The 26,860-nt window shown below is 38.0% G+C and overlaps 1 protein-coding gene across 10 annotated transcripts in view; it reads right to left on the minus strand.

Annotated features, from left to right (window-relative positions):
* The window catches only part of LOC107101225 (potassium voltage-gated channel subfamily C member 1-like), a 76,041-nt gene that overhangs the window by 41,375 nt on the left and 7,806 nt on the right, over nucleotides 1–26,860 (minus strand). For all 10 annotated transcript variants that reach the window (XR_001482070.1, XR_001482071.1, XM_015400048.1 and 7 more), the window contains exon 2: nucleotides 21,961–22,651. Coding sequence is in view for 8 of the 10 variants with exons in the window: in XM_015400048.1 (XP_015255534.1) it covers nucleotides 21,961–22,581 (621 nt within the window). In the remaining 2 variants the exon portion in view is untranslated. The remainder of the gene's footprint in view (nucleotides 1–21,960; nucleotides 22,652–26,860) is intronic.

Genomic DNA, 26,860 nt, shown 5'->3' on the forward strand with positions numbered 1-26,860 from the left:
AGACAGTTGTTCATTTAGGATATCTCTTTTCACCCCCACAGATGTTACTGATGTTTGATCGGCATTAGTATGACTAGCAGCAACCAGTGCGGCAGACTGTGCAGAGGCTCTACTGGAGGGCGAAGCAAATGGGCGATGAGTGCTGCAGAGTCAGCAACGACAAGCATACATTGAAGGATGATCTGAAATCACCACATGAATGAGGCTTAAAAAGTGAACATTTTAAAAATAGGCAATACTGAGCATTCACCAAAGCCATAATTTAAAATCCAGGAAAAGCTGCTGAGTGTATTATCCTATCAAGTGGGACAGACTTTTAGATACTTAATAAAGATAAGTGTGTTGGGTGAGCAGTAGCTTGACTGAGTCACAATAATAGCTTTTACTGGTCAATTAACATCAGTGAGGTTAACACTAAAGAAGAATGCTGCGAGATGAGACAAGATTTTGGAAAGGTTTTGAGAACATTGTTTCCTTCCTTTTTAAGTCAAAATCTCTTTATTTTGCAATCAGAAAAGGAATTACATTTCACAGACACATTGCAGTCCACCGTAGGATACAAAGATAATAAATGCATACATAAATGAGTAAAATGATTAGGCTTTAAAAAGCACTAATTCATTCAAAAGCCCACCACTAATACGGTTTAAAGTTAATAAAAAGTTTCAAGCAGCTTACTGTATTTTAAAGATTTTCTAACAACCTTTAAAAAGAATCACTCTTTATTTGTCTATTAACTATGTAAACGAAGACAAACAAAATCCCAGTTTAAATAGGTATTATAGATATGCAATAAACAACAAATCAAATTAGAAATAATTTAATTTAATAACTATCTCACAAATGATTATAGTTTTTTTTGTTAAAGACTAAGAACCAATGCGCTATAAATCTTGCAGCCTAGCATTCTGCATGCAGGTTTGCTTGTCTAGTCAGTATGCAACTTATCATTGTATTTGCAGTGTGCTCCACATGCAAAGACTTTTAAATGTGGACCAAATAGGCTTTGGTATATTACTAATTAGAGCAGGGGTTTTCAACATTCCTTCCAGGCCAAGGACCCCCAAACTGATAGTGAGATGGAGTGGGGACCCCCTAATTATATATATTGTATGAAATTGTGTTATATCAAACTGGTCCTATAGTCACCCTATTACATATGGAGTAATGTAACAAAAGTAATTTTACCCTGGGATTATTAAAGTATTTCTGATTCTGATTTCTGGTTGATGGGACAGGTGTTGTGAATGAAACGGTGCCCAGCTTGAAAGAGCTCCTGTGTGTCACTGAATGTGTGCAATGATGACTGAAAGACATCTTCTGCCTCCAGAAGGGGGGTATATAAAAAAAAATCTAATTAACCAAAACTTTCAGTGTATTCTCATTATCAGTTCGTATGAAATCGTACAAAAAGTTATGCACAGTAATTTCGTATGTTTTTGATGTTTTTTTCGTCGCATTTCGTCGTATTTTTACTTCTTGCCTCGAGACAAGATATCCTTGCGCATGCGCATCTTACGCACCATTAAATAACATAGAATTTAACATACAATTAACCCTCACCCTGACACTAACCCTAAGATACAAAACAGCAAGCAACCTAGTTAGAGACCTGAAGTAATTATTGCACTGTTTTTCCCAGTTTTACGCCCGTCCGCGGATCTGCTTTTTTCGTCTGTCTGGCTGCGCATGCGCAGTGATCTGTTTTTTCGAGGAAAAACATCAAAAACGTACGAAATTCTGTGCATAACTTTTAGTACGATTTCATACGAACTGATAATGAGAATATGATATAAACTTTTGCTACCCCCATGCAGTACCTCCGTGGACTCCCTAGGGGACTTGTAGGCTAATGTGTGAATACTTAATTTATAAGAAGTCAGCCATTTTTTGGTTTTTCATTCCAATAACATCTCTTTAGGGGCTTTTGAACACACACAGTAATGGCAGAGGCATACAAACAAAGCCTTTAAGATGTCATTGGATCACATCAGCTCTAGTAAGGAAGGATTCAAGGGCAAATGGCAAAACACAATACTGGCAGAAATGTTTAATTCTAGTAACCCTTGCTTCCTCTATGAGCCATCGTCTGTTGCGGATGAAATGCTGCCGTTTCTTAGATAATGCATTCTGCATGTGTGAGGGCAAATATCCAAGCCAAGACAGTCTTTTGTAAGCCTCCATTGGGGGATACCCAGAATCTGAAACACAGGAGACATGAGTTGGTGGAAGGAGATGCAGATTTGTGAGGCACTTGAGTTGTAGGAGATGAATGAAGAGGAATGCTGGGAGCTTAAGTAAGGTTGCGAGATATAATTAGCTCCTGCTCTGGGTAATCCTGGCATATATTTTACTTTCAGACTGCTATACTTACATTCTTCCAACACTTACTCTCTGAGGTCAGCACTCCTGGAAGATATCCTGGTAAAATTTCAATCACTGGAAGAGCTTCTGTTTTAGACATTCCCCCAATGACTTAACGTTTTGACATGATACAGCTGAATAAATGCACTTCAAAAACGCTCACTCACTCACACGAGCAAACACACATACTGACTCAAGTCGACATGTCAGTGTGTTGTATGAGTTCTGCAGTGCTCAGGTCCTTTCTTTTTTATTTCCACTGCAGTCCTGTCACAACAGCTCTGAAGACAAACAAACACTGCCTTCAGGTGACTGAACTGTACACATGTCCCTTCCTTCTTGTCAGAAATGTGCTCCATCCAAATCTCTGCAACGTATATGCACATGTTCCTTCTTTTCTTTTATATAGTTATCAACCCTTTCTCCATTTGTCCTCTCTTGTCCTGCATGCTCTCTTTGAGATGTTCACTTCTATTCCATTAGCTATGATGACCGATTGCTTTTACGCCTCCTCCTCCCTCTTAAAACCCTCTCTGTCCTTTCTCTTTTGTCTTTGTCCCCATGTGCTTAAGTAACTGTCTATAATATATCCTGCTGCCCTGCTGCAGAGGAGACAGTGAAAAGTCATATAACATGTGAAATTTGAATCAAGTCCTCCGATATCTTTCTTAATCAGCTTTCTGTATGAAGCCATCATTTGTTTGTACACCTCTACTCCAATGCCACAGGGACAGGAGGGACAATCGGGAAGCAGATGGTCACACAGGACTCATCGCAGCAACACTATCCAATGTCATTTGCCAAGAGAATGAGCAAGCACCAAGTCTGACTGTTTAAGTGCTACATCATAACATGATGCCTGCCAGGCATGTCCAGGCATTAGTAACAGCCAGGTAAACACAAGGCCTTAGGGTTTAATGCATATGTGATGCGTCCTACTGCTTGTTTAGATCTGGAGTTCCATCTAGATATGCTTGGATGCTGATCAGGTTTTAAAGATTTGGCAGAGATTTAATTTCTGTATAATGGCTTACAAAATAATGAATACACCATAAACATTTCTTAATGTTTTCTCAAATATTAAGCTGTTCACATTATTTGTACTCAGCCAAACTCAGCCGAGTCAGTATTTTGCAACTGAGACTGAAACTCTTTGCCTCCATAAAGTCATTTTTGAAAAAATAAAACGCACAACTAATACTAATACTAGTTGTTTGGTCAAAAGATTGTCCCACCTGAGCTATAAAACTCTAGCCTGGGTGCCATTCCGAACTCAGTCCCGCCCACAAGGTTTGAGGTTGGGAAGTTCGGTCTGGCTCTGCTCCATAGTAGCGCGAGTATGATCGCCCACCCTCTGGCGATCCAATCAAATTGTCAGGGCGGGCTTTATACGATTATGGACAGATGATCAACAGTAATGTAATCAACCACGTGACCAAAGCGCGCTTGGGTGACAACAACAATGGCTGCCGCTGGAGAGTTGAGGTGAGTAGATTCTGCTATTAGGTCTGTTCTAGAAGATATCGACAGCAAATTAATTTTAAAAGAGGAACAGAGAAACGCGATCAAGGCTCATCTTCTTATTCTAGGCGTGCAACTGCACGCTTTGATTTTTGTTGACAACAACTATGCATCGCTTAACATACGTCACGCACTCCGTTGCTCTTATTGGTTGTAGGTCTATCCAATTGAGTGCAGAGGCATTTTTTTTCCTGGTTCATTCGAAACACGCCCCATAATCACAGCTCTATGGAGCAGTATCAGACTCATATTCTGACTAGAATTGAGTAGGACTACGTCAGGCTAATAAAACTCTGCAGATACTGTACTGTCACCACTGTCCTCTTGGCTGCTACTTTAACTAAATCTCTCCTTCATTGTGCTTTAGTTGGATCTTCATGTTAGATTGTATAAACAGATTGTTAGACTGCCAAACCTTTAGGTTTTGCTTTAGAATCTAACCCTTCTTCAAATGTCATAACTTTCTTTCTGATCTGTCAGTTGTGTTTGCTGGTGTTTGTGAAGCTACAAAAATGTATATAGACCTTTACTGTTGAACAAAATTGAAAACCATGTATCATTTTCAAATGTACAGTTTGGTGCTGCTTTGTCTTTGTTCCTCACATAAAATTCCATCAAAATACACTAAACACTGTCTTCTAGTTGGCTTTTTTTTATTATCACTCCTTCAACTGAAGTGCTTCATATTGTGGCAAACTGGTTTTTAAAGTCAAGGCATCTACTATGCATTACGATAAGAAGCGATATCAGCTTCTTGCATTATAAATAGGAATGTCCCAATCCGATATCAGCAATATCAGAAATCAGTCTGTCAATAAATAAATGCCAGAAGACATCAGCCTGCATCTTAAATATCCAATATAATCATGTTAAAAAGAAACACCCTGCTCCTGTTTAAAGTGTATATAACATATTGATCACATGGGTCGGTTGTTTTCCTGCCCGTTGTTGTTAACTCATTGTCTCTGAGGAATATTTGATCAAGCCTTTTCTAACATTTTACTTAATGAATGAGTAATGAAATGATTTTTGATTAGTGCTGATCAGGTCAATATCATGATTGGTTAATACTCAATGATGCAATACCAGTATCGTATTGGAAATTATAAAGTTGTATCAGAAAACCTCTAATTATAAATACTAAAATATGTCAAAAGAATCTAGTTTCAAATATTTTCATTTAATTCATTGTGTTTCTGTATGTAATTAAAATGGAAAATTTTCTCTCAGTGAATAATTGTTTTTTTCATCTTTGTTCAGTCACGAGTCATGTGCTGAAAAATACACAGTAAATGTAAAAATGTGTTTTTTTTCTTTTTTTTTTCCCAAGATACAAAAACTACCTAAAGTTAAATATTGGTACATTCCACTTTGATTGTGTTGGTTTATGCCACATCTAACGTCCTCTTCTGACATGATGTTCCCATCTGTCTGGATGGTGACATTAGGAGACACTGTACGTCAGATGAAGTGATTTATCTGTGTTGTGTGGGTGTGAAAGCTCAGCCAAATGGTTTATGGGCAGCTACACTTGCCCGTGTATTGGCCGATGCAGAAGAGTAAACAAATAGAGAAAGAATTATGCTTCACATGCTGTAAGAAGGCGGTCAGATATAGGAGGAAATTTGTAAGGAAGAGCGGGCGAATTATTTATTTTTTAAATCCTTCTGCATGTGCAAAGATCGTTTTCTAACTTTCTTTTTTAATAAGAATTAAAACAAACTTTTTCCATCACGATTTTAGATACATGTTCCAATCCATGTTCTTGTTTCAATGATTATAGCTCACGATACCCTGCTCCCTCGTCTCATTTGACAAAACTTGCCCCATTTTGAAAATGCAGACTCCCACCACTGTAATGGGTTCTGCCACTCTACAAGCTCTTTCTACTACGCCCAGTGTGCTGGATCATTTTAAGTCCAGAGCATAAGAGCAAAATGTCCAGGGTTTTTCAGAACGTCCACCTAATTGACTGTCTGCATGGAGCTGTAGAGCGCTGACTCAGCACTTAACCAGTAAATGGGCTGAAGTGTTAGGGGAACATAGCCGGACATGAAGAGAAGCAACATAACGACACTGTTTTTACAAAGCTTCTCCCTGAAATGGAAATAGATTGCCTAGAATATGTGTACAATAAATATCTAGCAACATAGAATAGAATAGAATAGAATAGAATAGAATAGAATAGAATAGAATAGAATAGAATAGAATCCCTTCCTCGTCCCACAATGGGGGAATTCTGTTGTTTACAGCAGCAAAAAGATTTTAGAAAAAATGGTCACACCAATGTGGACCCTAGAAAAATTTATAAGAACAACATACTAGTTAACAGTTAAGAGATAAACAACAGAAAACTGTACTGTAAGTGTTTTAACAATATAAAATTGTGCACCCGGAGAATAAATAACCAATATCCAGCTATGGACATTTTTACAGTAATGGATATTTGAAAATAGCAGCAACATCAGGGATGTACAAAATGACAGCAGCATGTTATTTAACTGACTAAGGTAGAAACTGTGCAGAATCAGCATGAATGTAACAACTTATTGAGGTTGTTGGGAACAGTGGTGGTTATAAAGTCTTCCAGCTGCTGGGAGGAAGGATCTGTGATAACGCTCCCTGTTGCATTTAGGGTACAAACCAGTATATTTCAGAAGCCCATCTATAAGAAACACAATTCTCCTGTTAGCAGTTATAAAGGTCACCTATAAGAACTAATTAATTTGAAATTGTGTAAAACTATAGGTGGATAATAACACATCATCAATATATACTGCAATACAATTTTCTTTGACAAAAGTGAAATGACTTTCAGGCACATTTACTATTTTTCAATGTATGTCGCTGACTGATCCACAAATTACATAGATTTATGTGTTTAGCTTTTTAAAAGTTATTTTAAAGGAGTTTTATGAACTTGGCAAAATAGATGCTATAATTTTGTACAGGATTCTGTTATGGGCATTTATTACAGTCTTTCCAAGGTTTTTTTCTTCTTTTTTTTCTTGTATACATCAGTAACGACATTGTATTGCATCAATTGAAAAATATTTTTTATATATACATCATAAGTTTTAGCCATACTGTGAAGCCCTATGTAAAGCTAATATCTGTAGAAAACCATAGGGTTCAAGGGATTATATAGCTTTCAACGTCAGTTCATTTCCCAATTCAGTTAAGAGCCAACAAATGGATAGTCTGTAAATTGGTTAATATAAATTGAGGCAACCAAAGCAACTAGACGGAGCTGTCAAGTACAAAAATAAGTACATACATCCAACTGTGCCCCCTTATACTTATGACATACAGAGCAGGAAGAGCTGAGTTCATATTACGACCTTGTTCACTACATCATGAACTATAGGATAAACAGGATCAGCCATTTTGTTATGGTGTGTGAGGGACAGAGCCAAACAAATAATCAGAAGAACAGGGACGTTTGAGAAGAAAAATGGAAACAAAATTCAGTTACTACAAAATTCTGAACTCAAAACATAAATCTGGGCCCAAAAAGAAAATGACATCACCCAAACCAAACTTAACTAAAGCAACTAAAGTATTATTGACCTACCTAACTGACACACAAGGGGGGAATATATACTGGCTGCTCAGGCCATTTTGACACAGGAGGGAACATTACATACCGTACATTTACTTTATCAGAACTACAAAGAGCGAACTAGTCTATACAACACAAAATAGGCAACCTATGAGAGAAAATAACTTAAGTAATTAAACTCTCCAACTTTAATTACAGCAAAAAACTAACAAAATGGAAAGAAATTCTCATACCCCTTCTAAAATACGTAGAAGAGTCCAATTAAGTCTCATTGCCACTGAGATTATTTGCAGCTGGGACTCTTCCTTCACTGGCCAGGCTAAGCCCAAACGGCAGCATCCCAGGAACTGGCAACTCAAAAGAAAAGTATTTGTTTAAAATAAACCATACAAGCAAAATGAGTCAGCAAAATGTGTGCACCTAAAATGTTAACCAATGCCAAATCATTAGTAAAAAAGAATCAAAAACAATATGGGAAAAAAATATAAAGTGCAACATATAAATAAAAAGAATTACCATGCCATTTATTGTAGGGCTGCAAATCCTGCCTTCACATGGTGTTAAAAAAATGTTTTTCATCATAGCTAACCAGACATAAAGTGAAATAAAAAGATCAACTAAAAAATGTAGACTGCGCTTGTAAAAAAAAAAATAGAATTAATAAAACGACTACATTGGTAAGAGCAGCAGCAGTTCTTTTGAGTGAACTGAATAACTAAAATCGGTATATTAAAAAGATTTGTTGACCACATCATTCAGTTCATGCAACTGCAGTATTGGTTTTATTGTTAAAATCGACACCTTCAGTCACATAGTGTGCTATTTATAGAGAGCTATGTTTTCTTCTCCCTAACATTTAAAATTGCTAATAAAGCATGGCTTAAGGGAAATTATGGACCTGCTCTTCAAAGATTCCGAATAAGGGGATCAAATTGCACATGCAACTTTTTTTGCATGTTAAAGGGGAACACTCTTTTTTTTTATATTGGGTCCTTGATTTTACGTTATTACATCATGTTCTACTCACCCATATTAGTTTTGTGTCATTTGGAGCCGTTCTGAAGATATTCGGTTTTATAATCCAAGTAACGTCTTCCTATGGGCAACGAGTTGAAGGCACAAACTAAACTGTTCATAATTTATTCTTTATGGTACCAGCACTCATAACATGTAGGCGAATCACAGTCCCACAGACATCCGCTGTTATATTTTTTAGATTTATATTTTTTTAAAACAAAGCGGAGTGTGTATGAAGTCATCCGCGCACCGGCTACCATTCATTCATCTTGTCCACTAAACTGCTGTTAGTTTTACTCACATGCCAGGAAGATGTCTAGTGCTACTACCACAGATGATCTCACTCTCTAAATGGAATTGAACAATTCAGATTAGCTAGCCGAATGAATAAAAGGGGTAGAGCATAGCCGCCTGTGGCCCGGGCTTCCTGTCACAACTCCAGTCCGGCGAGCGGATGACGTCATACACACTCAGCTTTGTTTTAAGAAAAATCTAAATATAAAAAATATAACCACGGATGTTTGGGGGACAGTGATTCACCTACATGTTATTAATGCTGGCGTATTAATGTATTAATTAATGGTATTAATGCTTTTGTTGTTCGAATAAACTGAACTGAACTGAACTGAATGCTGGCGTACCATAAAGAATAAATTATGAACAGTTTAGTTTGTGCCTTCAACTCATTGCCCATAGGAAGACATTACCTGGATATAACCTAACGGAATATCTTCAGAACAGCTCCAAATGACACAAAACTTATATGGGTGAGTAGAACATGATATAATAATGTAAAATAAAGGGGCCAATGTAAAAAAAAACATAGTTACAAATAAGTTCATTATAGGGATTTTATTTAGATCATTTAGACAAATGTTTCATTCGTTTGGATGTTCATGACTGAACCACCATTAACCACATTGTACTGTAGTCTATTTTAGCCCATAAGATCTGGGGCTTAATACTTAGATTTTTGCTTGCAGATGTCTAAATTCTAACAATACTGCAGATGTCTAAACTGGTAGGCAGCTTGTCTCTTTCGGTTTGTTACTAAGAAACAATAAGATAATTTATATTCAATAAATTCCAAAAAGCTTTGGCAACAGATCTTCATAGGTTAAAGGCTGGCAGCGTCATTAGCATGTTAGTATTAGAAGGAGAGATCATGTAAAAACATAAAGTTTTCCCTTCTACCGCATTACATTTCAATGAAAATCCAGAATGGTGTTTATCTTTATTATATATAAGAAAAAAACACCTGATATTGAAAATTGGACAGAATACAGGTTGCCATGGAGGGGTGTTCTTAGTAGCATCACAAACACAGGGAGCCACCTACTATGTGCAATAAAAAAATAAGTTTTTTTAGGCTGTTTTAAGCATGCACAATGCATCCATGCTGAGATTATGATGGTTCATTGTCATGGTAGCTTGGTGTCTGGATGTTTAAAATGGTGCGGGATAGCCGATAACATGTGCTAAAAAAGCTTTGTGAGTTATTCAAATTATCCTACATATGGCACACACATAGTTTCAAGACCCTTACACATATTGGCAGCCCCAATGGGTAGGAAATACAGTTACATAAAGATAGGAATTCCCACCATAAACCCTAAAGCAGTCTGACACATTGATATGCCACACACCCCAAAAGGGGTCATACGTAATCTGTCACTTGACCTATCTAAACGATTGAACTCTGACTTCCCTTCCTGCAACACCATGCCTCAGTTTTCTGCCTCCAAGCCATTTCTTGCTTACTCAACACAATTCTCATGTCCGTCCTTGTTATGAGACATTGAGCCTCAGTCCAGTTAAGTATTGCCAACAGAGAGAGCTTAGATTACAAAGCAGCACACAGAGGGACAGCGACTTCCGACAATGCCAACACAACATGAGACGGCCTGTGGAACAAAACTTTGTCAGGGAAAAATGAAACAGAGCGAGGTATATTTACCGATTTCAGGCACAGGAAAGCCAAGTTGACAAACTGCCACTCCCCTGCTGCTCCAGGAAAACTATTCATCTTAAACAACTCATTAGGCACCAAGGAATACTGTTTTGTTTTGTCTTTAAGTAAGGAGAATTTGGTATTTGGCAAATGCCATCTATACATGCATGATACAAGCATTAACTCTCCTCCTCTTAGTAGTAATGGAGGAACAGATTTACCATCAGAGAATGAAATTAAGGCCTCCTTTTCCTTTCATTGCTATTTTCAGAGTCAGCCCACAGGGAGAGGAGCAGGAATGGAAGTGGGAAATAGGCCTTTCTGCAGGGTCGGGGTTTGAATGGAAAGGATGTGGATGCAATGCTAAAAGTCAAATTTCTATGCTAAGCATTTAAAACCTCTGCATTTCCAAAAGACCACTTTTAAAATACATTTCCACACAAGAAGGAGAAATATCTCTTCTTGTGACTTCAAAATGAGACAGAAGCATTTTAGACTTAGATGGTGTCTGCAGTGAGGGTTAAACATAGACCTGGTTGGAACTCTGGATGCATTCACAGTAATTCCTGTAAAATCGATGTATTTTTAACAATTTCAAACCAGTACCTAATCAAAAATTTCTAATAATAGTATTGCATTCCTAATAGTAAGTTAAATTAATCAAAAGAATATGAAAGGGGTGAAAGTGTTGCTTTATGTTTCTAAATACTTTGTTTAATATGTTTAGGTCTAAGTTGCATTACAGTAAAAGAAAATGAAGAGGAACTTCAACAACAGGGTGTTACAACTGTACTGATGGCCCATCTTAGAACATGGTCGACAAGCAAAGCTATAATGTTACATTCGGATAATATCAAAGAAGGCAGGTATGAAAAGCAGTAGTCAAAGGAAGACTAAGGATTTTACTAATTTTTAACTAAATGACATGAATGGACCCATTCAAGATGCCAGATACTTAATGTACCTTAATTTATGTCTTGGCTAATTCCATACATCCAAATTGAGTTTAAAATGGTCTTGCCTATAAGGCACATAAGTTATTTACAAATAATTGGGCAAGAAATGTATCGGTCTTCATAAAGAAATGTATAGCTTTTACTACCAGCAACGTTATAAGCTTTAATTTTTCCGACCACAACTGGAAACAAATCTTGTTATAGTTTATTTTATGAGTTTTTTTAATAATTTTTAATTACTGTAAAAACTTAACCATTCAAAAACCATTCCTTTGCGGTTTGATTAAAAAGACTCAAATATAGGGAAGCATTGTGCTATCATTGGTTTTATTTTAGTTCTACACCTGGAGATAACCTGGCGGGTCGCAGTTGTGTTTATGACAACATTGCTGACCATAACGCTGAACACAGTGGAAAAAGAACCACAAGCCACTGAGCAGCTGAGACAAGACCTTTAGGGAGAAAGAGGAAGCCTAGAAATGAATCAGATAAAGGCACACAGTGTCCGATTTTAGAAGGGGGCAAAGGGGACATCTATGGAATATGCTGAGCTACAAATGATGCTTTGTCAGGATAATTTCTGATAAAGGCAATTGTGCCCTTCTGAATGTAGCCAAAACAGAGGTAACCTACCTGCATGATAAAAGGACAACAATCGAATGGCAGAAACAAGATCTTTTCAGTGCACTTTTGAAAGGCGCTGAGGATGTGGAGAAACATTCATATAATGTAAAAGAGTTTTTAATAGGGTAAATTACTCTTTATAGACATATGCATTCAATTAAAGGTCCCTAAATGGGAGTTGCTAACATAAAAATACATAGGAGCCTATAATTTCCTTTTTTGTGTTTGTTACACTTGGTTTTGTGTAGGTGATATCCTATAATGTGGAATTTAGCACAATAAAAACAAAAAAACAATTAAGTGTCTGTTGGTATATGTGTTTAAATAATGAAAGTATTGCTAATAGTATCCTAAATTGTATGCGATTGTCTGAGTAACTGCCTGGTGATCAGAAGTGTCTGATTTTTCAGATTCAGCTGTTCCTGATGGTGACTGGAAATATAGAAGAGACATAAAAGGTAGACTTAAAGGTATTTAATTCCAAATCAATTGTTTTTTTTTTTTTTTTTTTTTTTTTTTATTAAATCAAGGGGAACTCAAAAGCTATGTAAAGTTTTTTATATCAGAAACCTGAACTTCAGTTGGTTTTAGTCATTTTGATCTTTTCCCATTTTGGACTTAATTTTCATTGTTTCATTGTTTTATATTCATATTTTTAAAGTCCAGGGAAATTTTCTGCCACTGGAAGTACATTGATAACAAAAATGGTGAGGTTCTATATATGGAAAGGATTTCTAGTGTTCTTTTTTTAATATATTTAGCTTAATGTTATAAGCCTTTTAAAATAGATTTTTTTTTAAACTACATGTTTAGAATTTATTACCCCTGTAATTTGATCTGATTTCTGTTTTTATGCTTTTTTCTTTTGCATTTTGTTGAAAACAAATTGCACACACAAAAAAAAAAAGTCAAATTGTTATGTAATACATTTGCATAAATCTTGAAATTTGGGGGAAGTAATTCAGTGAGGGTATGATTTGCGGTTTTTCTCTTAGTCAAAACCTTTTAGCCTATGTGAAAAGAACTAGGTTTAATATACATTTGTAGAAACTTACTGAGAACTTCAGGCAAATCTTACTAAGAAACCAAAAAGCACCTGGAGAGCACAGACTTCCATCAATCAGCTTATTTCTCTATTTCACAATATTAAGGAATTCTTTTAATAAATGTGTTGAATCTTGATTGTTATCAACACAAATTGAATGGGTTCTGAGTAGGGCTAAAACACGTGTGTTAAAAGTTTCGGCCAATCCGTCCCTTGATTAGTTTTTTAATGTGGCTATCCAACCAACGCTACTAAAAGCATTACCTCATTGGTGGATGCAAAAAATTAAAAACATTCTTATTGCTGCAGTCAAGCAGGTATTTAAGTGTGAAGGGAATGGCTATGCCTATCTGCAGTGCTGTTTTAGAAAGGTGTAGGAACTAGATCTCCACAGACAGCCTTAATTAAATGTCTATAGTTACTTTTCTAAAGCTCTGGTGTCCCCTTAGGGAGGTGTGCCTCATACTATCAAAAGCCCTTCTTTATTTCACAATTCAAAGGAATCCTTTCAAATATTCCTTAATCCAAGGAATAATTGTGATCCGGTCCACAACCAAAATTCATTGGGTTCTAATCTAGTAAACTAACTTACTCCAAAATGAAGCGAATAAAACAGTTAATGCAATTAACAATAAAACAGATTTTTATTTTTGGTAGAAAAGTATGTCTGAATCAGTGAACATCTGAAGCATAAATAGGTTCTGACAAATACAATTTCCTACTTTAGAATGTTTATGTTAGTTTTGTACAGTTTTAAGTTTTGGGATGTTTCTGCATTTCCAATGAACAAGAATGAGGTACGGTCCATTCTTTATTAGAAAATGTTGGCTGCAGTTTTACTAGCTAACCTTTTTTGTGAATGTCTTTCAGCTTCTGCCACAAATGGCCCTCGGGCCACTCTGTGACATTTCTAAAAAGAAAAAGAAGTCCCCTAATTTGAATGAATAAGCTGGGGAAAAGAAAATCCATTCTACCAACTTTTTGACTTCTCTGCACTAAAGCTGCAAAATGCATAGAATGTAGCTGCTAAATTATGATGCTTCTGAATTTGAGAAAAAACATGCCAAAACATTTCACTTTGTTTATGTGCGATGGATATTGCTTTTCCTTAAAAAAAAAGGGGGGGAAACAAGTGAGTTAAACATTTTTTTTTGTTTGTATTTAATTTTTTTTTAGAAATTGATGGATCCCCAGAGAGTTTTTTTACAAAATGCTTTTCAAATACACTATATAAGATGTCACTGGCAAATCAAAGTAATTTAGCTACGATTACGACTTTAAAAAGACTAAACAAGGAGAAATGAACCAAGGTCCAGATTAATCTATAACATCCACATCAACCTGATTTTAATCAATACAAGAATAAGATGGAGGTGAGATTATAATAATGTTAATACAATTAAAATAATGTTAATACAATAATGAGACTAATACAATGATGTTAGCCACGGGTTTTTTTTTCTTTTGTTTTTTTTACTTTTTAAAGTCGAGAAAGTCCAGAGAGCTAAAGCATTTCTCAGATTCATAAAGACAAAAAGAGCAGATAGTCAATGAAGCATCAATCGATTGGCAGGCAGATGGGGGGGGGGGGGATTGGATGGCTCAAGCCTTCACAGATAATCGAAGATGCTAAGGCGGCAGCACCCCACCCCCACCACATAGCCTCTTTCTATCTGTGTTTGTCACCCCCTTCTTCCATCTCTATACCCCCCCCACACTCAGTCTGTACCGTTCTCAGTCTTCTGCTTAAGTCTTTTTTCTCCCCTTCTCCATTTCCCGTTTCATGCCCCCTCCAACTCTTTTTCCTCCTCCTCCAGCTCTATCTCACTCTCTCCCTCTCTCTCGTGTCTACTGCAGCAGAAAAGCCAGCACAGGCACTAGCGTGTGTGTGTATATACGGCTGAACATGTGTGCATTACTACGGTAAAATTTTACGTGTTAGCCTCAAACAATGAGGAGCCATGAAGGTGAAATTAGGAAGTAGGAAGGAAAAACCCCAAATGTATATGTCGAACACTACGATCAGGACATTGATTACTGGTGCATTATATCACGGTCATGCAAACAAGCCCCCCCAGCCCCCCAGAAAGATCATTTGAGTAATGCCACCCCACCAGCACCACCTCCATCTTTCTTTATGTTTCCTTTCCTCTCCTTTCTCTTCTCTCAACTGCCTTCAATGCATTTCCATGTCCGCATTACTTTTTTTTTTTTCTATTTTCTCATCTGAATCACCTTGAGATTTTTTTTGGGGGGCTTTACATTCAGTTATTTTTTCTATTAGAAAAATGAAAATAATCAAAAATGCTCACATTATGGATGATTTAATAAAGGGGTCCATGAGGACAAAAGAAAAGAGGGAAAAATGTGATTTGGGTCACATCACATCAGGCATGAGAGAAAAAGGACGCAACGAAATGGGGCTAAATTCACCAAAAAAGGGAACCAGTTCAGTGCAGCCTCTGAAATCAATTCCACCTACTACCTGCTCTGCACTCTCTATAACCCCACAGTGGTGTCGCAAACACCACTTTCTGCAGCCAGCATGGCATTGATGGAAGTGCTTTTTGTAATCAGATTTTGTTAGTTATTCAGCAACAGAATATGGCCACTATAAATACTATCATTCACATCAGTTCTTGTCATGTTTCAAGTAAAAAAACACAAATATGTCTTAAACACATTAAACAACAGAGTAGACTTAAATGCATCCAGCTTTTCCAGACCAAGATTAATATTAGGTTTTCCTTTAAGTCTAAACTGCTGAGTATGATTATAACCAATTAAAGATTTTCTATTCAAAGGACTATCAAGGATAACATTTTTATGTTTTGATAAAGGCTGAAAATGTTAAATTCAACAGAAGATGGAGGATAATTGTCGAATTTTGATCTTTGGACAGCTGATTAGTGCATATCAGTAAAGTTTTCAAATAATCCTGCTTTTATCTATAAATAAGGGGGCGTTGTAAGTAGTGAGAAATCAATCACTCTGGGTTAAAATGACAGTTACAAAAACACTTCCTGCCTAAATCCACGTCCAAACTGACAGATCAGGTGGTCTGACCCAGACGACGACAGCCCAACTGTTCATTTATCACTCATGAGAATTTAAGGCAGGTCTTTCCACCAAAAGGTGTGAATATAAGCCACCCAGTTAAGGGCACTCATTTAAAATATATTCATAATAAAGGTCTATGTACTTTCAAAAGCAGAAAATGGCATAAGCCAATTTTATAAATGAGAACTCATAACATTTTTCTACCAGTTACAAGAATCAAGGTATACAAAGGTTTTAGAAAGTTTACCTTTCAGAACAATTAAACCTTCCTCAATTTTTTTTTTTCCCAGTTACATAGAACCCAAAGTATCGGCGTAGACTAGGGTTGTCACGATACTAAACTTTTCAACTCGATACCGATACTAAGGAAAATATTCGATACTCGATACCATTTTCGATACCACAAGGATAAAAACAAAGACTCCAAAATTCTACAGAAATATTTTCATTAATAAATAAAATACAATAAAGGTTGTATGCTGTGCACAGTATTAAGCAAGCTTGATAAAATCAAAATTAAGTGTTCCGTCCTTGGCTATGCTTTGCACACATAACAATGACACTAGCCAAACCGGTTAAAAACAAAAATAATTCTCAGCAGCTGCAACTGTTACAAAAAAAAAGACTGAAACTGAAAAGTGCACAGAATTATTCAATCACACAGTGTTCTGAAAGTGCATTGTCCTCTATTCTGCACTTTAGATGAATGACTACTTAGGTGCCACTGGTGGTAGCACTGTATCGATACTTTTAAAAACGAGTATTGTATCCGGATACAAAGTTTCAGTATCGATACTTTTTTGAGTATCAATACTTTTGACAACCCTAGCGTAGACATCCCTGAATTTTGCTAAACTTTGCCAGTGAGCTGGATTAAAGTCTTAAAAATAAAGGGTCTGACTTAGAGGTGGGTATTGGCAAAGAAGTCATGATTCGATACGAATCACGATTCACATGCCACGATGCAATTCTATCACGATGCATCGCGATACTTGAAATATTGCGATGCATTGCGATATTTTCACTGAACACTGTAAGAAAAAGATACAGCCCTTACCAGTGGCTGACTGGCTGGGTGTGATCTGGATAGTGTCTTTAATTGATACATAACTGAAAGCAACTGAATTCATACATAGCTGTATTTATTGAAATGACTTTTGGAGGTGTTGCCATGAAAAAAATACTGGACAGAAATATTACTATTACTGGTGTGGACACACTGACAAAAAGATCTTAGGATTCATCAAACTTAAAATAACAAAATAAGGATAATCAGTCCCGTTTACATGGCCTCAGTGGTCCTTTAAACCAATGAAACGAAAACATTCAAATGTATATTTCCCCTTTTGCAAATTACGTGCGTCATATCAACTTCGTTTTTACCTTCTTTGTTTTTAAAGCCAAAATGCATCCAAGCATTTGACTTGAAATGTGATGGAGCCGCGGGGCGAATTTTCATAGTGTCCTCCATGTTTATGTCATATGACTCGTCGCAGTATCCCACAGCCGGAAATGCTTGTGACACAAAGCAGCTGGCGTCAACACATCCGCAGCGACATCTGCTGGACTGGAAGTTGTATTCCACTTGGTTTGGCTGATGTGCGCCAACGATTAATGTATTTTATTTGTTAATTTTTTTTTTTTTTATAATCGATTCTTGCCTTCAAGAATCGATGCAGTAGATCACAAAAATTAGAATCGGGACGCATCGTCATGACGATTATTCTGCACACCCTTAGTCTGACTGCAGAATGACAGCCTTAAGACATTCTGTAGTCCAACTAACTAGCAAATGACGGTCACTTACCAGTGTGAACAGCCCAGTTCTGATCTATTCATTCCAAATAAATCCAGTTGTGCCACTTGCATATGTGTTTCTTACTTATTGGATATGTTTGAGTCTGCTGTCTGAATGGTCATGTTGTATTTTGTCTTTCACATCATTCTCTAGGCTCTAACTACACGCCCACACTTTAGTAGCAATTAGCTTTCCATAAAAGACAGCTGTTAGCAGCTGTGCCGCGTTCTTTTTACCTTATTTTGTCTGTTAAGATGTGGTCTTAATCATATCGGCTCCCATTGCTCAACAGCTTTCAAAAAGTTTGAACCTGAAAAAAAAATCTGCAAGTCCGTAAAAATTTTTGTTAGTTTCGGGAAAAAAAAATTTAATCTTAAAAGTAGTTTTTCTTTTGAATAACTTTTGGTTTTTCAGATACATTTTTTTAATAAACTTTTGTTTACATTTTTAAATGCTTTTCTTTTGAATTTTTTTTTTTACTAACTTTTCTTTTGGATACTTTTTTCAACGGACTTTATGGCCCCAATTTGGCTCTATTCAGTTTCTTCCACTAACATTGCGCTGCTATGGAATAACTTGTTATCCAACATATTCTCATTATCAGTTCGTATGAAATCGTACAAAAAGTTATGCACAGTATTTTGTACGTTTTGGACATTTTTCCTCCAAAATACAGATCAGTGCGCATGCGCAGCCAGACAGACGAAAAAAGCAGATCCGCGGACGGACAAAAAACTGGGAAAAACAGTGCAATAATCACTTCTTCAGGTCTCTAACTAGGTTGCTTGCTGTTTTGTATCTTAGGGTTAGGGTCAGGGTTAGGGCTAATTGAATGTTAAATTCTATGTTATTTAATGGTGCGTAAGATGCGCATGCGCAAGGATAAATTGTCTCGAGGCAAGACGTAAAAATACGACGAAATGCGACGAAAAAAATGTCTAAAACGTACGAAATTACGTTGCATAACTTTTCGTACGATTTCATACGAACTAATAATGAGAATACACTGTGTTATCTGCACATGCTGTCTTGAAAACAAATAGTTTTCACCAAAAATAAATGTTAGATTTATGTAGAGTTATGGATGAACTGGAAGAGCTCTCAAGAAAGCAAATCATATGAAAACTCTAACAGGTCATACCCAAAGAAAATGCTGCTGGATTCAAGTGGTGCTCAACATCAACAACAATTAATCACCAACCAAAATATCACAAACATGAAAATGTACTTTTTAAAATGTGTATAAATTAAGAAGTAACATACTAATAATAAAATAGGTATGGACACTAGGAATGAAACTTTTTAATTACATATATAGTAATTTTTAGAATTACATATAGTGCAGTTAACAAATGTAATTTTTAGAAGTAGACTAAAGGAAGAACCCAAAAAAAATCTCTCCTCCTCTCATACGGTGGACATACTACTGGGCAATTTATTGTTTGTCAAGCCTCTTTTGAGGAATATGGCGCACAGCAATGCCACTGAGTTGTTCTTGTGTGATGGTCTATTGCAACCAAGTTTTGAGTCTGCAAAGTCCACTAAACCTTTGCTCTGCTTCAGAAGATGATATAGGAAGCCACCAGCAACAATCTCACAAGTGTCTCTACCTGATCAAACAGAGGGCGGAGCTCAGGAACTCAAGGGAAATTTGCCTTATTGGTCTCAGTGAATTACCAGGTCAGCTCTTGTTTTACTTAAACCTGCAATGATGTAATAGTTACACCTAATGTCACCTGCAGGTGTCTTTAGCCTAAGGGATCAAGCCAACCTCTAATTGAGAATTTCTGCAGGAAATTTCCAGTTCTGGCATTTTATGACCAGTCGGGGGACAGATCGGCATCACCATAAATCTGAGGGGGACATGTCCCCCCCCGTCCCCAGTACCATTTACACCCATGTCTCAGAGGTACAAAAAGGCAAATTGATGTATTTATTGTGTAATTTTGATTCATTGTGTTTAAAATTATAACAGCAGCTTTGAAATGTAATGGAAACCTGTGTAATAACTGACAATTAATGTTATACTATTTTGGCAGCAGGAGGAACATTGGCCGTCTTACCATTTATTATCCAAGTAAAAGGATAATTTCATAAATCTTTTTAAAACCTTCATGTTGAAACTGGGATATATCAATGGAGGTTATTATGCACTAGCAATCTTTTACTATAATGTCCCAGACAACTGCAGACAGGGAAGTTATGAAGTAAATACATTTTGTGTTGTGGTCATTTGCACAATATCTGCAGGCAGTCAGATTTGTCCGCCTGAACCTATTCATGAAATAATCGCAAGGACTGGTTCTGATGCACCGTCTTGTCAGATTCATATTAAAAGAAAAACAGGAAGAAAAAAAAGAAAGCAGCTCTGATCAAACAGCTGGATGTGTCTTTAACAGAAAGCTCTAAGACTAAAAGAATCAGCACAGATCAAAAACAGTCAGGGATACTTGTTACATCCCCACCTGTATGATCAAATGCATTTAAAAAAACGGCATTTAGAAGGTATATTAGAAGGAATTTCAAGCAGTAAATATCTTCCCAGCACAGTAGTAAGTTGGGTATAATACATACAAAGAGAAAAAGCACATAGCGTTCAACTGGGACTGGGGGAACAGCTAAAACAATAACACAGCAATAAAGCTCTAAAAGAGAGGATATATAGACACATTTTATAATAATGCTAAAATATTTACAGTTGGGTAATACCATAGAATGCACTCAGTATATATATTAATATATATAATATTTTTTTATCTTATTTATTTATAAAATAATAGAAAAATTATATGGTTATTTAAGGTTGGCAAAACTTAGCTTTTTAAAAAAAAGAGAAACAAAATATTTAAAATGTTATTTTTTGCTGACCAAATATTTTGGTTTTCTGACTTGTTCTAAACCAAGATGTCATTGGACCATCTGGTCTGATAATCTACATTTAGGCTTCAGTTAGATGTCTCCACCACTTAAATATCTGTTTGTTACACATCTGTACTTCAACATAGGTTTAAGGTTCCAATCAGCATCCGCAGACCTCTTTTTTTTGTCATCATCTTTTCAATGGCTACTGTTCAACCACATCTAGAAAGCACTATATGTCTTCTGACCTTCCACTTTTAAACCAAATCCAGGATTTAAACGATTATCCTACACAATTCAAAATCAATAGAAGCATTTACCTAATAAAAAGCCTTAAAATTTTGCACTTTTTAAAAGTATTTCTACATCTTTGAGTTGACCACTTAGCATTTCAACCACTTTAGATTCTCAAGAACCTCCATATGCAGATGCTTTTTCCTCTTTTAAACAATTTTAAATTCCAGTAGACAACCCTACCTACATATATAGCTGTAAGATCCACATTTTAAACACATTCATATTTGGAAGTTAAATTTCTACCCGACATAAAGGTCAATAGATTAAATCATTCAAGGTCTCTATTGAGGTTCTCTTAACCAGTAAAAGACATAGCTCTATATGAATATAAAGGTCTTTTTAGACATCAATACAGATCTTTATTTATGCAGATATATTTTGCTGTCTTTATTCATTGCATCTGTAAAATGTTTAGAGATGTGGAGTCGTTTCAACGTTTTATTTTCAACTACATTCAGATCTCAGTACACTGTTTTTTTTAACCATATCTCATTAATGGGACAATATATATGTATATTTACAAATTCAAATTAAAGCCACACAAGACAGCTGTATAAACCACCTCTCAGGGTTTAGTTTGCAACCACAATTTCTCTCATTTAGACAAAAAGTCTATTCAGCAAGACATTGCTCAGAGGGAGACACTATAAGGCTGACATACCATTTTCCATTTTTTCCTCAAGTTATCAGCATTAATTATTAAACATCAGTAAATCAATACAGGCTACCGCCACTTAATCCTGTCAGAGATTACATGCAAGCAGTTAGTGACCTGTAGTTAATATCGATGGGTTGTTTTGGCAGTAATTGGGGTTAATAGAGGGTTTTAAAGAAAGTTTTATAAATTCTACTTGAAACATGCAACAGCATTGCAGATGAACAGGTTGGGAGATCTGAGGAACTCACCCGGGCATATTTGGAAGAATACGGGTCCTCGAACAGAGCCCATATTCTGGGCTGCCAGGTCTTCCAAAAACCAGCTCTTCGTGCGTCCTCCTGCAGACACAGTCTTTTCAAGTCCCCGTCCGCGCCACCCAGAGCCGGGTCGTCGTCCGGCGCGTCCGGCTCCGGGGTCTCGAAGCTGTCCAGCGCCTCCTCCGCGTCCCTGTGCTGCCGGTAGTTCATCCAGCAACACGCCTCCACGTCCGTCTCATCAATGCCCCAGAAGGCCAGCTCCTCCTCGAACAGTGGACCGCACACATCGTTGGGACAGTGCAACTTTCCGGTGCGGTAGTAGTTAAGGATGAATGAGAAGACGGACGGGTGGCGGTCGAAGAAGAACTCGTCCAATTTGGGGTCGTAGTCGAAGTTGCTGAAGGCGTCCGGCTCGGTGAGCCACGACAGGCGGGTCCCCGGGAGTGTTTTCAGGGTGCTCCGGTAGGTCTCATGCCTCACCCCCCCGCAGTTTATCACGATTTTCTCGCTTTCCGACGGGCAAGTCATGTCTGCGCTGTAACATGCTTTGTTGGACGACTTGTTCCCACCCTTGCGCCCTTTGAAAGAGGATACACACACCGAATTGATCATAGAGCACCGGGGGGGAGGGAGAGGATGCGAGAAACCGAAGGGAGGAGGAGGAGGGAGGAGTCTGAGGAGTCTGCGGGGAGAGAAAAAGGGCAGAAAATCTTAACAGAAAGGGAGAAATATAGATATGGATTATCAACATTAGGAATTATACGCTAATACCATCTGGATTCACATGAATTCACACGATGATAAGCTGGTGGAAGGGGCGCAGAGGGTTTTAGGATGGGTGAGGGTGCATGCAGAGAGGTGATGGGCTGCAAAGTAGTTTGCAGCACAAGCATTGTGGAAAAATGGAGAAACCACAGGAAAACAGGTGGCTGTGAGCACATTCATGAGTCAGAACCGCATGGGTGCTTGTTGACACCAGTGATGAGAAAGTTTTATTCTCTCCGACTGTCAGGACAACCCTCTCATTTAACATCTAAATTGTAAATGCAGTTAATGCTGGAGTCAGTGTTCATTCAAATCAGGCCACCAAGATCTTCCATATTGAACAGAGTGAAATCCAGAAGTGGAGGGTTTATAAAAGAAGATTGGGGATCTTTTTCCCACCTTCCCCCAGAATTCCTCTGTGACGCGTTGGTGCAGAGCTGTGTGAGCGTGTGTGTTTTGGTACATGCATGTGTATATGTGTGTGTTAATTGCCTCCTGAGAGTGTGGTGTCCGTACTAATGTTAGATCTCCTCAATCAAGCCTGTGTGCGTGCTCTACACAAACTGCTGCAGCCCCCTCCGACCGCACCGAGATCCAGGCGATGCACAATTATCCACTTTTCCCATGCACCGCACTGAATTGTGTGTGTGGGAAAGAGAGATAGAGAGAGGAGGGCTTAAAGGGGAAGAGAAGAAGGTGAGGAAAAAAAAAGAAGATGAGGCTGGGGGAAAAAATCTGATTTTTTTATGGAAAAGAGCTGGGGGGGGGGCAGTGAATGCTGCAGACTCGGTGAAGACAGCTCCTGTAATGTTGTCTCTTGTGTAGTAATGGAAGAGAGAAAAGAGGGGGTGAGGAGGAAAAGGAGGAAGAGCATTAAAAGGAGAGTGCACTATAAACGTGAATGAATTCTGCTGCAGTAAAAAGCTGGAGTTATTTGCGCTCTTCCTCTCTCTGTTCTCCCACTGAGGGTCAGATTGTTCGCCTGTGGGCTGCCTCGCCATCCAGAGGGGCTTCAGAAAAGACTCGCGTTCCCAGCAGGAATGGAAAAAAGGAAATAAAAGAAAAGCCTACTGTGTTTATGTTGTTAACCTTTCTTTCCCTATTCAGAGAGATGCAACACTATCTTTTCCTCCCTCCTCCGCTATCCTGAGCCCTCCCCCTCCTCACTTTCTCTTCCTCTCTCGCTCTCATATTTCGCATAAAAGAGTCACATTTCACTGAAGGAGGGGAATCAAGGTTTCACCTCTTCTTTTTTCCTCCTTAACCATCTCATTCCTCTCCCATGACTCCCCCTATCTTCTCTCCTCTCCACTGCTCTCTCTCTCCCTCTCTTCCGTCCTCTTTTTTCTCCTCCCTTCTCTGCACCGCACTTTGATTCACTCCATTTCCTAAGCAAACTTATTTCACTTTGCTCTTATTCATTTTCTACGATCTAATACTGTAGTTTAATTTGCGCTTTTACGCTTGAAGAAACGTGTTTTGTTTCTTATGGGAAAAGTTATATTTGAAGAGTTTTTTTTACATCTCCTTTTTCAAAACCAGGGGGAAATTCTGTTTGCCAGTTCAAGGTAAGGACCAATACTTCCAAGCATTCTGCATCAGTTAATAACAACTACAGCAACTATTGCACAGGTGAAGATATGAGAAAAGTTGAATAACTCAGTTTCTCTCTACTCTAGTAATCGCAGGTCTTCACATGCTTTGCTGCAGGATCATCACCGTGCTTCCATGATATAAAATACCGCACGGAAAAGTTTGAAAGTTGCAAGGAATTTTACAAAGCTATTGTACTTTGTAGACTTTTAAAATGGAGCCAGCTTTATGTCATTATAATTATATAAACAAATACCTTCAACAAAGATTGTGGGGAGGGGGAAGGTGCTAACCTATACTGCTTTTTTCCTGCGGGACAGTCCAGCAGAGAGCTGCGTTTGCTTCTCGGACGGATCAGAATTCAGCACCATGGACAGCGCTCACCCTCTGCCTATCTCCAACACTGGGACGTTTAACTTTTCGGCAGCAGCTTCTTTTAAAGCTAAATTCTTTTGACAACTGTTCTTTAAGAAAACAACTTATGATTGAGTTCAACTTTGTAACCAAGCACTTTAATCTCTACTTCATTGCTACAGTTGTTGCTTTAATTTGGCAAACTACAGATTTGAAACTGTGGTTATGTGTCTATTTGTTCCTTTGCTGTGGCGTATATTGAGCTTATTGATTTTTAATCAAAATTACTTCTGGGTTTCAGGGTATCATGTTGATATTTTGAATGGCACACAATCAAATTCTTTGAATCTGTATTTATATAGACAAGCTGAAGAAAACATTTCTACTAAAGAAACCCTCAAAGTAGTGCAACAATTCACCAAACAGAGTGAATGGTCGAAATTAAATGAGAATGGAAGGTTATCAAGATAAGAAGGAGAAAAAAATAGAACATGCACACAGAAAGATTTGAGGAATGAAGGTCGGGGCTTTGCAGAGGGGCAAAGAAGAGGAACAATCCCCCCACCTTCCTGACAGCAATACCACTTTCTCTCTCCTGCAGCATTTCCTGCACTGGCCACCATGTCCTGCGCCAACCCGCCAGTACACACACATATGTGGGCAAAGAGTACGCAAGCAGAAGACGGTACACACATGCTCACCTGGCTACAAAGACAGCTAGAGTCACACACATGTGTATAAAAGACAGCATTTCGGCTAAGGTAACCGTTTTTGCAACATGATGCTGCTCAAAGGTGCACACAGACTCTGCTTCAGCACCACGATGACGCTAATATATATTAGCAGAAACACTGCAGCAAGAAGAGGAAGGAGGAGGGGGGAGAGCACGCAAGATTATGGGATGCATTGACTGTGAGGTACCAGCAGCAGCAGCAGTAGCAGCAGTATCCAGGGGGAGGAGAAGCAGAGAGGGAGGAATTTGGAGGAATGCTGACTATGCGGAACAGAAGCAGCAGTTGGCAGAAAAGTGCAAAACCTTTAGCAGCCACCATTTGGGAAATAACAGGGGTGGGGAGCAAGAGAGGGAAGAACAGATAGGGAGACAGGTGGAATAGAGAAAAGGGGAGTCTCACCGGGGGAGAGCTCAGAAAAAAACATTCTGCGGTGTCACAGGAGTGAATATGAATTTTTTGCGAGAGGTGAAAAAAGAGCCACTGCTGAGCTGGATGGAGAAATAGATTTTCAAGGATGGGGGACGGCAGATATCGGGATGTTACAGAAGCAATGTATGGTTTTGCACAACCAACTTTCCCTCCACACACTACTGTAGCACATCAAAGGATGCAACCACAAGATTTCATGCTTTTCCTTCCTTCTCACATTCTTTTTTCACTCCTCTTTCTTCCTCCTATCTACATCATCTCCCTCTTCTCTCTAATGCTCATCCCTAGTGTTGAGGAGACCCCAGCAGGAGAAACCAGAGCACTGCAGCACCAGTAAAAGCACTGCGGTCACCTCCCCTTTTAGTGCGGTGTCACACCACAGCGCGTGCCGCCCCACCTCATCCACCCTCTCTCCACCTCTTGCTGTAAATCTAAAGAGAGGAGCTGTGTGGAGGAAATTGTTATGGCCTGGTTAGTGTAGGAACACACTGAATTTATAACATGATTTTATAGAAGAAAGGCAATAAATACTGAGCTCAGACAAAAAAAAAAAAATTAACAAAAAATCTTTTCTTAATCAAGACAAAAATTAAGATTGCTAGTGGTAAATTAACTTGGGCAAGGAAGGAATATGTTTAATCCCCCATGCAGAGGCTGCTTCTCTACTCAGCAACATCACTGTGGAGCTCTTCAGGGCTGACCAATCCACACATGCTGCAGCCATCACTCCCCCTCAGGGGTCTTAAGTGCTGTGCATATTGGTTGCTCACCGCTGCTGCTCCCTTTTTCATGAAAAGCTAAACATGTGCAACACTGCTCTGCTTCATTTAGCTGCCATGGGATTATTAACACATAAAGCTCCTTCCAGAAATTCACCTGAAGCAATAGTGCCTATAATAGGAGCACGAGAAGCGGTGTCTAAAATCTTTCCTACCAAACGTGAGGAAGTATTTTCCATATATATATATATATATATATATATATATATATATATATATATATATATATATATATTA

The sequence above is a fragment of the Cyprinodon variegatus genome, unplaced genomic scaffold (genome assembly GCF_000732505.1).
Source record: "Cyprinodon variegatus isolate N-32 unplaced genomic scaffold, C_variegatus-1.0 Scaffold1066, whole genome shotgun sequence".
Classification (NCBI taxonomy): domain Eukaryota; kingdom Metazoa; phylum Chordata; class Actinopteri; order Cyprinodontiformes; family Cyprinodontidae; genus Cyprinodon; species Cyprinodon variegatus.